Here is a 12,847-nt window from a genome sequence, read left to right as displayed (position 1 = left end):
AAGTGGCATTTGCTGGTGTCCTTTATGCTTTAAGCTTCAACTATCTAATGGTTCCATTATTAGTAACACAGAAAGTCCTTTCTCTGATTAAAATGACCTTTACAGCTACTCATCTAAAAATAGCTGCTAGACACAAAAGCACTGTAGCACAATGCATTAATCCTTTAATTTTTGCCTCCATGAGACAATAATTTTTTGCATGTGTGCGTTCTCTTATTACAAAAATATTCTTCCTGTCCTTTGTCTTGCCCATACCTGTTTTTTTTCCTTTCATACCTCACTTTAATAATTAATAATAATAATAAAGGTACATTGTGTTTGCCCAGGAGACATTTGAAATATAAGTCACATTGTTTGGGTATCTTGGTAACTAATAATTGTGGCTGAGATTTTGTAAAAATTAATCTTCATTTAAAAGAGCTGCAGTTGGAGGCTACCTTAATTATTATATAAGCACCATGTGTTCAGTGTTCCAAATAATAGTCTAAACAGAGTGTTTACAAATGTTAAATAAAGATACAGCCCTTGCCCAAGAAGAGCTTGCCCTAAATCACAAAGTTCCAACGAGAACACGTTCGGAGATTTGGGATGGTGATAATTTAAATCTTTCATGTAATATAGATGGGAATGGAAATGGCATGTTATTGAAGTAAGTTTAACATTTGCAGGCCTTGTGGGAAAAGAGGGTTTTCAGGCTGTGTGATTGAGTTAAGTGGGTGGCAGCCTGGCATATAAACAGAGGAAAATATGATATTCCATGCAGCCCTCTGTGCCTACAAGACATTGAATATCACAGGGGAGTGGGGACGGGGGGGGGGGGAGGGGACGGGAGGGCTCTAAATCAGGTTTGCATCACTTGAGGAGTAAAGGGACAAAGTGGGATGCAGTGAGAAATCAAAGTTTAACAAAGTGCCTGGTGGTAGTTACAACATACTTCATAAGACAAAACATTCAGGGTCACCAAGTGCCCCCTGTAAGTACATGTAGGCAAGGATGATATTGTGCAGAGTTGGGCTGGAAAGAGCAGTTGTCTTAAACTTGACTTTTGTAGACAAGGGGGAGTCAGTGAGGGAACTCAGAGGGATGATGATGTGGTTTGAACAACTTATGATGAAATCCCCCAAAACAAAATTGAGCTTTAAGTAAGTGAGACAGTCCAGGGAGGTTTATATCTTTGTTACAGGTGGTTGCTGCAAAGTCTTAATTTTTGCTCTTTGAAATGTTATACTTTGAACAGAAGAAAATAGGTATTGGAATAAATGCTGTTTAATTCCTTGAAATGTATATCCTGGTGCAAAGCAACATTTAAAATGACAGTGCGGGATTCCAGCTCTGGCCTATCTCTGACTCTAACTCATAGTTGTTTGGTTGACACAAATAATGTTGCTTTAGAGTTTGTCAGAGCTGCAAACCCAAATTTCTGATCTGAAAATCAAGTTCTGCATTTTCTTCCTTGTGCATCATCAACAGTATTACAGTTTTTTCAGTTAGACCTTAAGTCTCAATTCTGTTGATGCATGAGCCAGGAAAGAATCTAGTTCGTTCTCCAATAGCATTGCTGCTGCGTGGCGAATAGGAGGAAAAAATGGTTATTAAGTGGACAGATATGACTTGGGATACATTAGCCACAGAGACATTGTGAGATGTGCCATTTCTAGTTATTTCCTTGACCATAATTGCACTTTGGGAAACAAATGCTGTGGTTAAAGACATTGAAATGTAAAATTCTATGATAGCTCAGCAGAATGACTTGAACATTTGACTATCATCTTAGAAATTACAGGTGGAAAAGACCTACAAGAAGGATGTGGAAAAATTGGAAAACGTCCAGCGGAGGGCAACAAAAATGGTTAGGGGACTGGAACACATGACTTATGAGGAGAGGCTGAGGGAACTGGGATTGTTTAGTCTGCAGAAGAGAAGGATGAGAGGGGATTTGATAGCTGCTTTCAACTACCTGAAAGGGGGTTCCAAAGAGGATGGATCTAGACCGTTCTCAGTGGTAGCTGATGACAGAACAAGGAGTAATGGTCTCAAGTTGCAGTGGGGGAGGTTTAGGTTGGATATTAGGAAAAACTTTTTCACTAGGAGGGTGGTGAAGCACTGGAATGCGTTACCTAGGGAGGTGGTGGAATCTCCTTCCTTAGAAGTTTTTAAGGTCAGGCTTGACAAAGCCCTAGCTGGGATGATTTAGTTGGGGATTGGTCCTGCTTTGAGCAGGGGGTTGGACTAGATGACCTCCTGAGGTCCCTTCCAACCCTGATATTCTATGGTTCTATGATTCTATACTTTTCGTCCTATCGAGGTGTGGGACATCTGCTTTCTGCATCTAGCATTTAAAAAAAAAAATTCCCTCCAATAAAGAACGTAAAACACGTGGCACTTTTTAACACTGTTTAATTGCATTAATACTTCATGATTGAACAAGGTTGATTTCAAAGCAAGTCTAGCAGCGGGGTTGTGAGTGGAAAAAGCAATCACTTGCAGCCGAGCTCTTTGGGAGGTCTGTCTGGCAGAAGGTTCTGCTGCCCCTGCAGAGCTAGCAGGACAGGCAGCCCTCTCTCTTTCTGCCTATTAAGCAGGTGGGCTGCTGATATCTTTTCATGGCCTCTTCCCCAGTTCAGAGTAAGGGAAAGTAGCACACTGTTCTGTGTTTTCATGAAGCTGTGCACATGCTCAAAAACCCCTTTACAGTTTGGAAGGCTTCTGGGAGCTCTTCTTACGGAAGAAATGGAGGAGGGCTCTTTCTGCTGTGTAAGGGGACGTAGGAGGCTTTTCTTTTAGAAACTACACTGCTACTTCGATGTAGGCACTTGGGGAGTTGAAGCCAGAAGCGTGACTTTTGTGGAGTGTGCTAACTCTTGATTAGGTTGGTGGGAGGGGTGGGAATGTTTTAATAATGATACTCACCTGTTCCTTGAATCCAAAAATAGAATGTCGTCTTTTTTTTAAAAAAAAAAATAGCGTATGGGGTTTCATTGACATGAACTATAATTGGTCCAAGTGGTATGTTCAATGAAAGTGAAATATCACTTGGTTAAAAAAACAAACAAACCCTAAAATGAAGGAATAAAAAAATACACAGGGTATCTAGTGAACCTGTTAGCCTTGGTAAATACCAAGAATATGACCGATGTTCTTCACCTATTATGGTGTGTACTTGAAAATACATCACTTAAAAACTTGTAGTCCTATTTGTAGTAACACGTAAACTAGTGGTTCTCAACCTTTTTGTCATTGTGGGTCACATATGCGGCCCACAATGTGTTACCTGGGCCGCAGATTGAGAACCACAGCGAGGGAGGACTGCAAAGTGATAAAGTACAGCTGATTTGGCTCCACTCCTAGAATGCTGAAGCTTCCAGGAAGCAGCTTTACTGGAAAGCTGATTTTATATAAACCAGGCTGCTAATGGTAAGAGAATAATTTCAGAGCCGAATTTTACAAGAATATACCGTAATTGCCACTTGGATTTAAATAAACTCAAGCAGTTCTCACTCAGATTACAACATTCTCTATTTATAAAGCATTTCCTCTGCTTGACACACAGCCTCAGCAATACAACAAAGTAAAATGTGGAACAAAATCTCTCTCTCCTATGTACAAAATGTCCAGAGCACAAAATGGGATACCTTTAAAAATGAATGGAAGGGTGTGTAATAAAAGGCAATGTAGTCTATTCGTTAAAGCATTGGACCATGTACAGTCGGTAGACCTGGGTTCTCTTCTCAGCTATGGAAGACTTGGGCAGTGCTTTCGCTCTCTCTCTGTTTGTGTAAATTTGCATTAATACTTATGTACCTCACTAGTGTCTTGAGAAATCTAATGCATGTGTTTAAAATGCTTTGAGAGCCTTGTGTGGGAGGCGTTATATAGTTATATTTTAAAAATATAATGTTAGTAACTTGTGTGTCTCTGTTTTTAATTTTAGGACAAGCAAACCTGCCTGGGTGTCAACAATCAAAGTTATATATGTGAAACAGGTCACTGTTGTGGACAGTCACAGTGTTGCAACTACTACTATGAACTCTGGTGTAAGTCCTTCCTTTTTTTATAGACTCCTTTCATAATCTGCATGACCATGAGCCTTTCTGATCCTTCTTCTGGGTTTCCTTCTTAAATTCCTTTTATATGTTGCCATCCAGATGTACTGCAGCAGAGACAACAACTGGATCCCTGCTTTGGGCTGGGCTAGAGCGTTGTGGTAATAGGGACCTGGCATCTTCTGGTGTAATGGCAGTGGTACTTCCTACCAACAGCCATGACAGAGTACTTGGAGTTTGCAACAAAAAAACCTTCTCCATTTGGCTCAGGCAGTTGTTTGGCTTCAGAGATAAGCACAGCTTTATCTTTCATTATTTTAGGCTATCTGCAACAGAAGTACTGTACAACACTGGGTTGGTTTACATTTGATTCACTTTGTTTAGAAGTAAGACTAAGATTTTGTCTCGGATATTTTTAGTAAAAGTCAGGGACAGGTCCCGGGCAATAACCAGAAATTCACAGACTCCTGTGACCTGTCCCTGACTCTTACTAAAAATATCCGTGACAAAATGGGGAGGGAGGAAGGTCCAACACCTGCGACGGCTGGGCAGTTCCAGGGTCCTCTTCTCCCACGCCCACCACAGCTGGGCAGCTCCAGGGGTCCTTGCCAGCTGCTGTGGCTGGGAGCTCTTGTGAGCCTCACTGCAGCAGTTGTGTGGGGTCTCCTTGCAGAGGCTGGGTGCTTCGGGTCCCCCTGCTGCCCAGTGGCTGGGAGTTGCACGGGGAGGGAGAGGGGCGCCGCTAGCAGCAGCTGAGAGCCGCCCTGGGACTGAAGCGAGAAATGTCCCGGAAATCTCTGGAAGTCACGGATTCCTTGACATAATTGTAGCCTTATTTATAAGGTTTTCTTAAGCATCAGGACTAGAAATTTCATCTTATTTTTTAAAAAGTTCAGATTTGGAGCACAATTCCTCTGGTGAGGAATGGATTCTGGGCAGATTCCATGGATATAGAGTAGGTCTGTGGGGCCCTGATTAACATACACTGTTGTCTACACTCCTTGCTAGCTCAGTTTTTACCTAAGGAGCTGAGATGTCCTCCAAATCAATTAGAAGACAAAATATAGGCAAGAATTCCTTTATGCTGCAAATACATCTGCTGACTCACAAGGACTGGAGATGTCAGATTTAGAGTGTGTTTACACTTAAACCACTACAATGGCGCTGTAACACTTCAGTGTAGACACTGTCTATGCCAACAGGAAGGGTTCTCCCATCAGTATAGGTAATCCACCTCCCCAAGAGGCAGTGACTAGATCAACAGAAGAATTCTCCTGTCGGCCTAGTCGTCACCTACACCAGGGGTTAAGACAGCATAGCTACATCTCTCAGGAATGTGGATTTTTCATACACCCGAGAGACATAGCTATGCGATGTAAGGTCCCAGTGTAGACTAGCCAATTGCTGGAGGGCACCAAACAGAGAGAAGCTGATACCAGATAGCAGGATTCTTATCAGAGGTGTAGGGGAAAAGGGAGGCTCAAAGGACAGGAAGTAAGAATGATCACTCCACCTAATACAACGCAAGAAATGGGGTGGTGATATTCTGTGTATTTCTAGAATACCAAGGGGTTGGGTAGAAAGGAGGGCCTGTGCACAAACCCTCTGGAACTGTTGTGAACTGATCACCCGTCTCTAATGTGCTGATACTATTCATCGCCACACCCTGTAGTCTTGTTGCTTTTATGTAACTGTTGTACCTACTTCTTAATCCCTCTGATACTGGCAGTCTCAGTTTCCCACAGTGAGATACTTATGTAAAGTGTAGTAATACAAACATGAAGAGTTCCAATCTCTCTAGATTCAACGGCAGTAATTCCTGATGCTTCGTCCTTTGTCTAGAAATTTGTTGGACCTAAATTTTGCAACAGGGCCCTTGAATACAGCTGCTCTTCGGAAGAAATATGGAAATCAGAAGACAGCTTCTTATGTTTTAAAATGGAGATTGTACTGAAGTGAAAGCAAACAATGCAATCAGCATAGTAGTGTCTGTTATTTTTTTAATATTAAACTCAGTTTATTTTACACTGAGCCCACATCATCAGTATGTGACAGTTCTTTGCATTGACAGTGTCTCACTGCATCATAAAAGCAGTCAGGAAATCTGAAGAATTAGGTATCTGGGATCCAAATATTTGGGACATTTGGCTGGGGAAAATGAGGAAGGCAGTTGAAGATTATGGGGTGAGTAAACTCATTAACTGGATATATGTGCTAAGGTGTTCATTGGGGAATAGGTAACAATATAGGGATTCAAACTGGCATTTTTAGATTTGAGGCTTGCCCAGTTTATCTCAATGGGGCAACTCCTGCCTCAGAGCTGTTACTTCAGGCTGGCTGCAGGCCCAGGCAGATATCACTTCAGTTTACATTTTTCAAGGGTTTCTTTGCATCCATGGGAACAATTTTTTTTTAAATGAAAGTTCAGATTCTGGAGCCCAGCTCTGCATCTATAGACTTCATCCATTGCCACAGAAATCACAGAACAGCAGGACCCTGGATAAGTATATCTCGTGAAGCGCTTTGAGATCCTTCAAGATGAGACGTGCTATATAAACGTTATGGGCAGTTAAATGACAATATGGAAAGCAGTGGTGGTGTTGAAGCCCTGTTGGTCTCAGGATTTAAGAGCGACAAGGTGGGCGAGGTAATATCGTTTATTGGACCAATTTGTGCTGATGAGAGAGACAAGCATTTGAGCTCTAAGCTTGAAAGCTTGTCTCTCCCATATGGAAAGCAACTTAAAGATGATAATGTCATTGCAGAGAAACTAAATGAATTCTTTGCTTCAGTCTTCATGGCTGAGGATGTTAGGGAGATTCCCAAACCTGAGCCGTCTTTTGTAAGTGACAGATCTGAGGAATTGTCACAGATTGAAGTGTCACAAGAGGAGGTTTTGGAATTAACTGAGAAACTTTACAGTAACAAGTCCCTGGGACCAGATGGCATTCACCCAAGAGTTCTGAAAGAACTCAAATGTGAAATTGCAGAACTATTAACTATGGTTTGTAACCTGTCCTTTAAATCAGCTAGTGTACCCAATGACTGGAAGATTCCTAATGTAACTCCAATATTTAAGAAGGGCTCTAGAGGTGATCCTGGCAGTTACAGACCGGTAAGTCTCATGTCAGTACCGGGCAAATTAGTTGAAACAATAGTAAAGAATAAAATTGTCAGACACATGGAAGAACATAAATTGTTGCTCAAAAGTCAACATGGTTTCTATAAAGGGAGATCGTGTCTTACTAATCTGTTGAGCTCTTTGAGAGGGTCAACAAACATGTGAACAAGGGGGATCCAGTGCACATAGTGTACTTAGATTTCCAGAAAGCCTTTGACAAGGTCCGTCACCAAAGGCTCTTACGTAAATTAAGTTGTCATGGGATAAGAGGGAAGATCCTTTCATGGATTGAGAACTGATTAAAAGATGGAACAAAGGGTAGGAATAAATGGTAAATTTTCAGAATAGAGAGGGGTAACTAGTGGTGTTCCCCAAGGGTCAGTCCTGGGACCAATCCTATTCAACTTATTCATAAATGATCTGGAGAAAGGGGTAAACAGTGAGGTGGCAAAGTTTGCAGATGATACTAACCTGCTCAAGATAGTTAAGACCAAAGCAGACTGTGAAAAACTTCAAAAAGAACTCACAAAACTAAGTGATTGGGCAACAAAATGGCAAATGAAATTTAACGTGGATAAATGTAAAGTAACGCACATTGGAAAAAAATAACCCCAACTATACATACAATATCATGGGGGCTAATTTAGCTACAGCTAATCAGGAGAAATATCTTGGAGTCATCATGGACAGTTCTCTGAAGACGTCCATGCAGTGTGCAGCTGCCGTCAAAAAAGCAAACGGGATGTTAGGAATCATTTTAAAAAGTGATAGAGAATAAGACGGAGAATATCTTATTGCCCTTATATAAATCCATGGTACGCCTACATCTTGAATACTGCGTACAGATGTGGTCCCCTCATTTCAAAAAAGATATACTGGCATTAGAAAAGGTTCAGAAAAGGGCAACTAAAATGATTAGGGTTTTGGAACGGGTCCCATATGAGGAGAGATTAAAGACGCTAGGACTTTTCAGTTTGGAAAAGAGGAGACTAAGGGGGGATATGATAGAGGTCTATAAAATCATGAGTGATGTGGAGAAAGTGAATAAGGAAAAGTTATTTACTTGTTCCCATAATATAAGAACTAGGGGCCACCAAATGAAATTAATGGGTAGCAGGTTTAAAACAAATAAAAGGAAGTTCTTCACACATCGCACAGTCAACCTGTGGAACCCCTTGCCTGAGGAGGTTGTGAAGGCTAGGACTGTAACAGGGTTTAAAAGAGAACTGGATAAATTCATGGAGGTTAAGTCCATTAATGGCTATTAGCCAGGATGGGTAAGGAATGGTGTCCCTGGCCTCTGTTTGTTGGGGGGTGGAGATGGATGGCAGGAGAGAGATCACTTGATCATTGCCTGTTAGGTTCACTCCGTCTGGGGCACCTGGTATTGGCCGCTGTTGGTAGACAGGATACTGGGCTAGATGGACCTTTGGTCTGACCCAGTATAGCCATTCTTATGTTCTGTGACAGGGTTGGGCCACATGGCTATAGGAGAGTAATAGAAGACAGATATATTAGCCCCAGGCTAAGTAGGTCCCTTTTCCCTGGGTAAAGTTAACAGGGAAGGTTCCAGAACAGTCAGGAACCTTCTGGAAACAATTAAGACAGACAGGCTGATTAGAACACCTGCAGCCAATCAAGAAGCTGCTAGAATCAAGGCAGGCTAATCAGGGCACCTGGGTTTAAAAAGGAGCTTACCGCAGTTTGTGGTGTGCGTGTGAGGAGCTGGGAGCAAGAGGCACTAGGAGCTGAGAGTGAGAACGTGGACTGTTGGAGGACTGAGGAGTACAAGCATTATCAGACACCAGGAGGAAGGTCCTATGGTGAGGATAAAGAAGGTGTTAGGAGGAGGCCACGGGGAAGTAGCCCAGGGAGTTGTAGCTGTCACACAGCTGTTCCAGGAGGCACTCTAGACAGCTACATTCCACAGGGCCCTGGGCTGGAACCTGGAGTAGAGGGTGGGCCCGGGTTCCCCCCAAACTTCCCAACTCCTGGTCAGACACAGGAGAAGTTGACCTGGACTGTGGGTTCATGAAAACGGCCAAACTGAGGGCTGCCGTGAATCTCTGAGGCAAGCAAATCTGCTAATAAGCGCAAGACCCACCAAGCTAGAGGAGGAACTTTGTCACAGTTCTTAACAGCCATTTCATGCATGGCAACAGCTTTGCTCTCCACACAGCCAGCATGGGGACTCATATTAATTTTTAATAATGAATGGTTAAATTGCCATTTTAAACTGTGGTTGCTTGCTTTATGCTCATTGCAAATTTTGATAAAGCTTTTGACGTTAACCAGTGCAATCCATATACTGAAATAGCTGTAGAGAAGTTTCAGTTCATATTGACCTTTTCAGGACCTGTGTTCCCTCTAAGCTGCGCTGTCACGTGGCTGCCCAGGAGTGAATCAAGTGCCGCTCACAGCGGCGTGTGTTCAGGCGCTCCATCCCCTCACTGCTCTGCAGCTGCGTTACTCCTGCCCTCTGCCTTGGAGCGCCTGGCCCCTTTTCCCTGGGGAAGGTAACAGGGAGGCTCCCAGGACCCTCCTGCTTGCTGTGCAGAGTGTGGGGGAGTGCTGATGTCAGGGTGTCCCCCTTCCCCTGCCTCCTCCTTCCCCATGTACCCCATCTCCATAGAGCGGGGGAGAGGGAACAGGGCTCAGTAGCAGGAGAGCTGCTGTGGTCTGAGCCTTTAGGTGAGTGCCTTGAGAGACCGTGTGCTGTCTCTTTATAGACTTCTCCAGAAACCAGCACATGCATACTGTCTCACACACTCCTGTTGCTGTCTTTCTCTCTCTCATGCACACTTACGCACTCTGTCTCTCACACACTCACCTCGCAACACATACTTGTGATGTTGTTGTTACTTCTTTGTACTTCCTATAATGCACATTAAGGCTATATCTACACTACCACGGTAAGTCGACCTACGTTACACAACTCCAGCTATGTGAATAACATAGCTGGAGTCGGCGTACCTTAGGATGATTTACCGCGGGTCTCCGGGGGGTCGATGGGAGAAAATCTCCCATCAACTTACCTTACTCTTCTTCTCAAGGGTAGAGTACAGGGGTTGACTGGAGAGCAATCTGCTGTCAATTTGGTGGGTCTTCACTAGACCTGCTAAATCGACCGCCAGTGGATCGATCTCAGAGCATCGATCCCAGCTGTAGTGTAGACATAGCCATATTCTCTGTAATTTTATTCTTTCAAAGTGCTGTTGTTTTAGTTTTTCACTGGTCTATGCATTTCATAGTTTTATTTCTCTTATGCTGCGTAAATTTAATTCTTTAGTAGTGAGTTCTAAAATGTCTGACCTGTCCTAGCTGGAGTAATTATCCCTATGGTAACTTTTTTAAAATATATATTATATCTAGATTTTTTGTTTCTACTGGTGGTGCACATGTGCATGTAACAAAACTCATTCCGCACATAAATGGAAAAAATTACAGGGAACATTGTTCAGGCCTCCATCACCCCTGTGCATCTGAAAACTAATTCCATGCCTCTTTGCCAGTCTTGCTGAGACAAATCCTTGATTTATTTACCACAGTGCCTTGGGAGAGGGATGTCAGGAGAGGAATGGAAAGAAACTTAGTCCTGGCCAGCCGGAGGTGCCTCCTGTAATATGATCCCATCTTGTGGGCAGTGGGAGAAGTTCCTGTAAACAGGTTCTCTTTCCACTTTCAGGACTTGGAGGGGGCCTTGGTTTAGAAATCAGGGGCCTGAAAAGTTCTAGAAATAAATGGGAGTGAGAAGTATGTGGTGTTATGAACCAATTAAAGGAGATGATGGTATGTGTGGGGGGACAGGGGGAGAATAGGAAGCAAAATCATTGTATTATTTTGTTAAGGGGTGGAGTGGAGGAATAAAGAACATGATATGTCAAGCAGGTGGACGGGCTGTGTTTAAAATTAGATAACAGCTTGGTCCAGATTCCCCACTCATCCCTTAGTAAAACAAAGTTTGAACGCCTTGGTGCCAAAAAAATATAGCGCTATAGTCTGAATTATCTGTTGCTAAGCACAGGGAGAAAATGAAATGGGAGAATGTCACTCTGAAGAGAGCCTTCCTTTCTTTTAGATGAGGATTTGAAATGGAGAGAACACCTACGTTGCAGAGGCGTTGAATTGCCTTAATGTTTTTAAAGTGCTTTTGGAATCCCCAGATGGGAGGCGCTAGCCAAGTGGTAAATAGTGAGAGTGCAGTAACCACTGTAAATAGGTTGTTAACAATATCCATTCTAATCCCCTTTTCATTTGCTTATAATTTGCTGGAAATTTCTGAGCTTGGCCTTTGTCTCTAGGTGACATTTTTTGAATGTTTAACCTGAAATGTCATCTTTGAGCATGGAGAAAGGAGGAAAAGGATACACATGAGGTAGTTACCGCCATTTTACAGATGAGGAAATTGAGGCTCAGAAGTTGTGACAGGTCCAAAGTAAAAGAAATGTATAGCAGCTTTGGGAATCAAATTCAGGTCTCCCGACACCTATCGTTGTGCTTTTACCACACGACCATCCTCAGTAGTTATTGGTCATTGAGTCAATAAAGTCAGATACTAGATTGGTCTGGGGACCAATCTTATTTAACATTTTCATTAATGACCTTGGCACAAAATGTGGAAGTGTGCTAATGATATTTGCGGAGGACACAAAGTTGGGAGGTATTGCCAATACATGGGAGGACTGGAATATCACATAAGAAGATTTGGATAAAATTGAAAACTGGAGGAATAGAAATGGGATGAAATTTAATAGTGCAAAGTCTGAGGTCATCAATTTAGGAACTAAAAACAAGAATTTTTATTGCAAGCTGGGGACATGGCCATTGGAAACAACAGAAAGGAAATACCTGGGTGTACTCGTTGATCACAGGATGACTATGAGCCACCAATGTTATGCGTCTGTGGGGGAAAAAAAGTAATTCAATCCTAGGTCCATCAGACAAGGTATTGCCAGTAGAGAGAGAGAAATATTAGCACCATTATACAAGGCGGCTGGTGAGACCTCATCTGGCATACTGCATGCAATTCTGGTCTCCCATGTTTAAGAAAGATGAATTCAAACTGGAACAGGTGCAGGGAAGGGCTACTAGGATGATGAGAGGAATGGAAAACCTACCTTATAAGAGGAGACTCAAAGAGCTTGGCTTGTTTTGCGTAACCAAACAAAGGCTGAGGGGAGATATGATTACTCTCTATAAATACATCAGAGGGATAGGAATTATTTAAGTTAAGAGCCAATGTTGGCAGAATAAGAAATGGATATAAACTGGCCATTAATAAGTTTAGGCTTGAAATTAGACAAAGGTTTCTAACGATCAGAGGAGTAAAACTCTGGAACAACCTTCCAAAAGTAGTAGTAGGGACAAAAAACCCTAACTTGTTTCAAGACTGAGTTTGAGTTTATGGTGGTTGCCTGTGATGGCATGTGGCCTATCTGTAACTATTGGCAAATATCTCCAGCCGCCAGAAATGGGACACTAGATGGGGAGGGTTCTGAGTTACTACAGAGAATTCTTTCCCAGGTGCCTGTCTTGTGAATCTCACCCACATGCTCAGGATCTAACACATTTGGGATCCGGAAGGAATTTTCCCCCAGGTGAGATTGGCAGAGACCCTGGGGTGTTTTTGCCTTCTTGGACAGCATGGGGCATGGGTCACTTGCTGGTGTTTGAACTGGAGGAA

The 12,847-nt window shown here is 42.7% G+C and overlaps 1 protein-coding gene across 5 annotated transcripts in view; it reads left to right on the top strand.

Moving 5' to 3' along the window:
• The window catches only part of WBP1L (WW domain binding protein 1 like), an 83,554-nt gene that overhangs the window by 46,798 nt on the left and 23,909 nt on the right, over positions 1-12,847 (top strand). For all 5 annotated transcript variants that reach the window (XM_077823259.1, XM_077823262.1, XM_077823260.1 and 2 more), the window contains exon 2: positions 3,932-4,034. In XM_077823259.1, the coding sequence (XP_077679385.1) occupies positions 3,932-4,034 (103 nt within the window). The remainder of the gene's footprint in view (positions 1-3,931; positions 4,035-12,847) is intronic.

This window comes from Eretmochelys imbricata, chromosome 7 (assembly GCF_965152235.1).
Source record: "Eretmochelys imbricata isolate rEreImb1 chromosome 7, rEreImb1.hap1, whole genome shotgun sequence".
NCBI classification, from domain to species: domain Eukaryota; kingdom Metazoa; phylum Chordata; order Testudines; family Cheloniidae; genus Eretmochelys; species Eretmochelys imbricata.
Note: the sequence above shows the minus strand (reverse complement) of the source record. Positions and strands in the feature narration are given on the sequence as shown.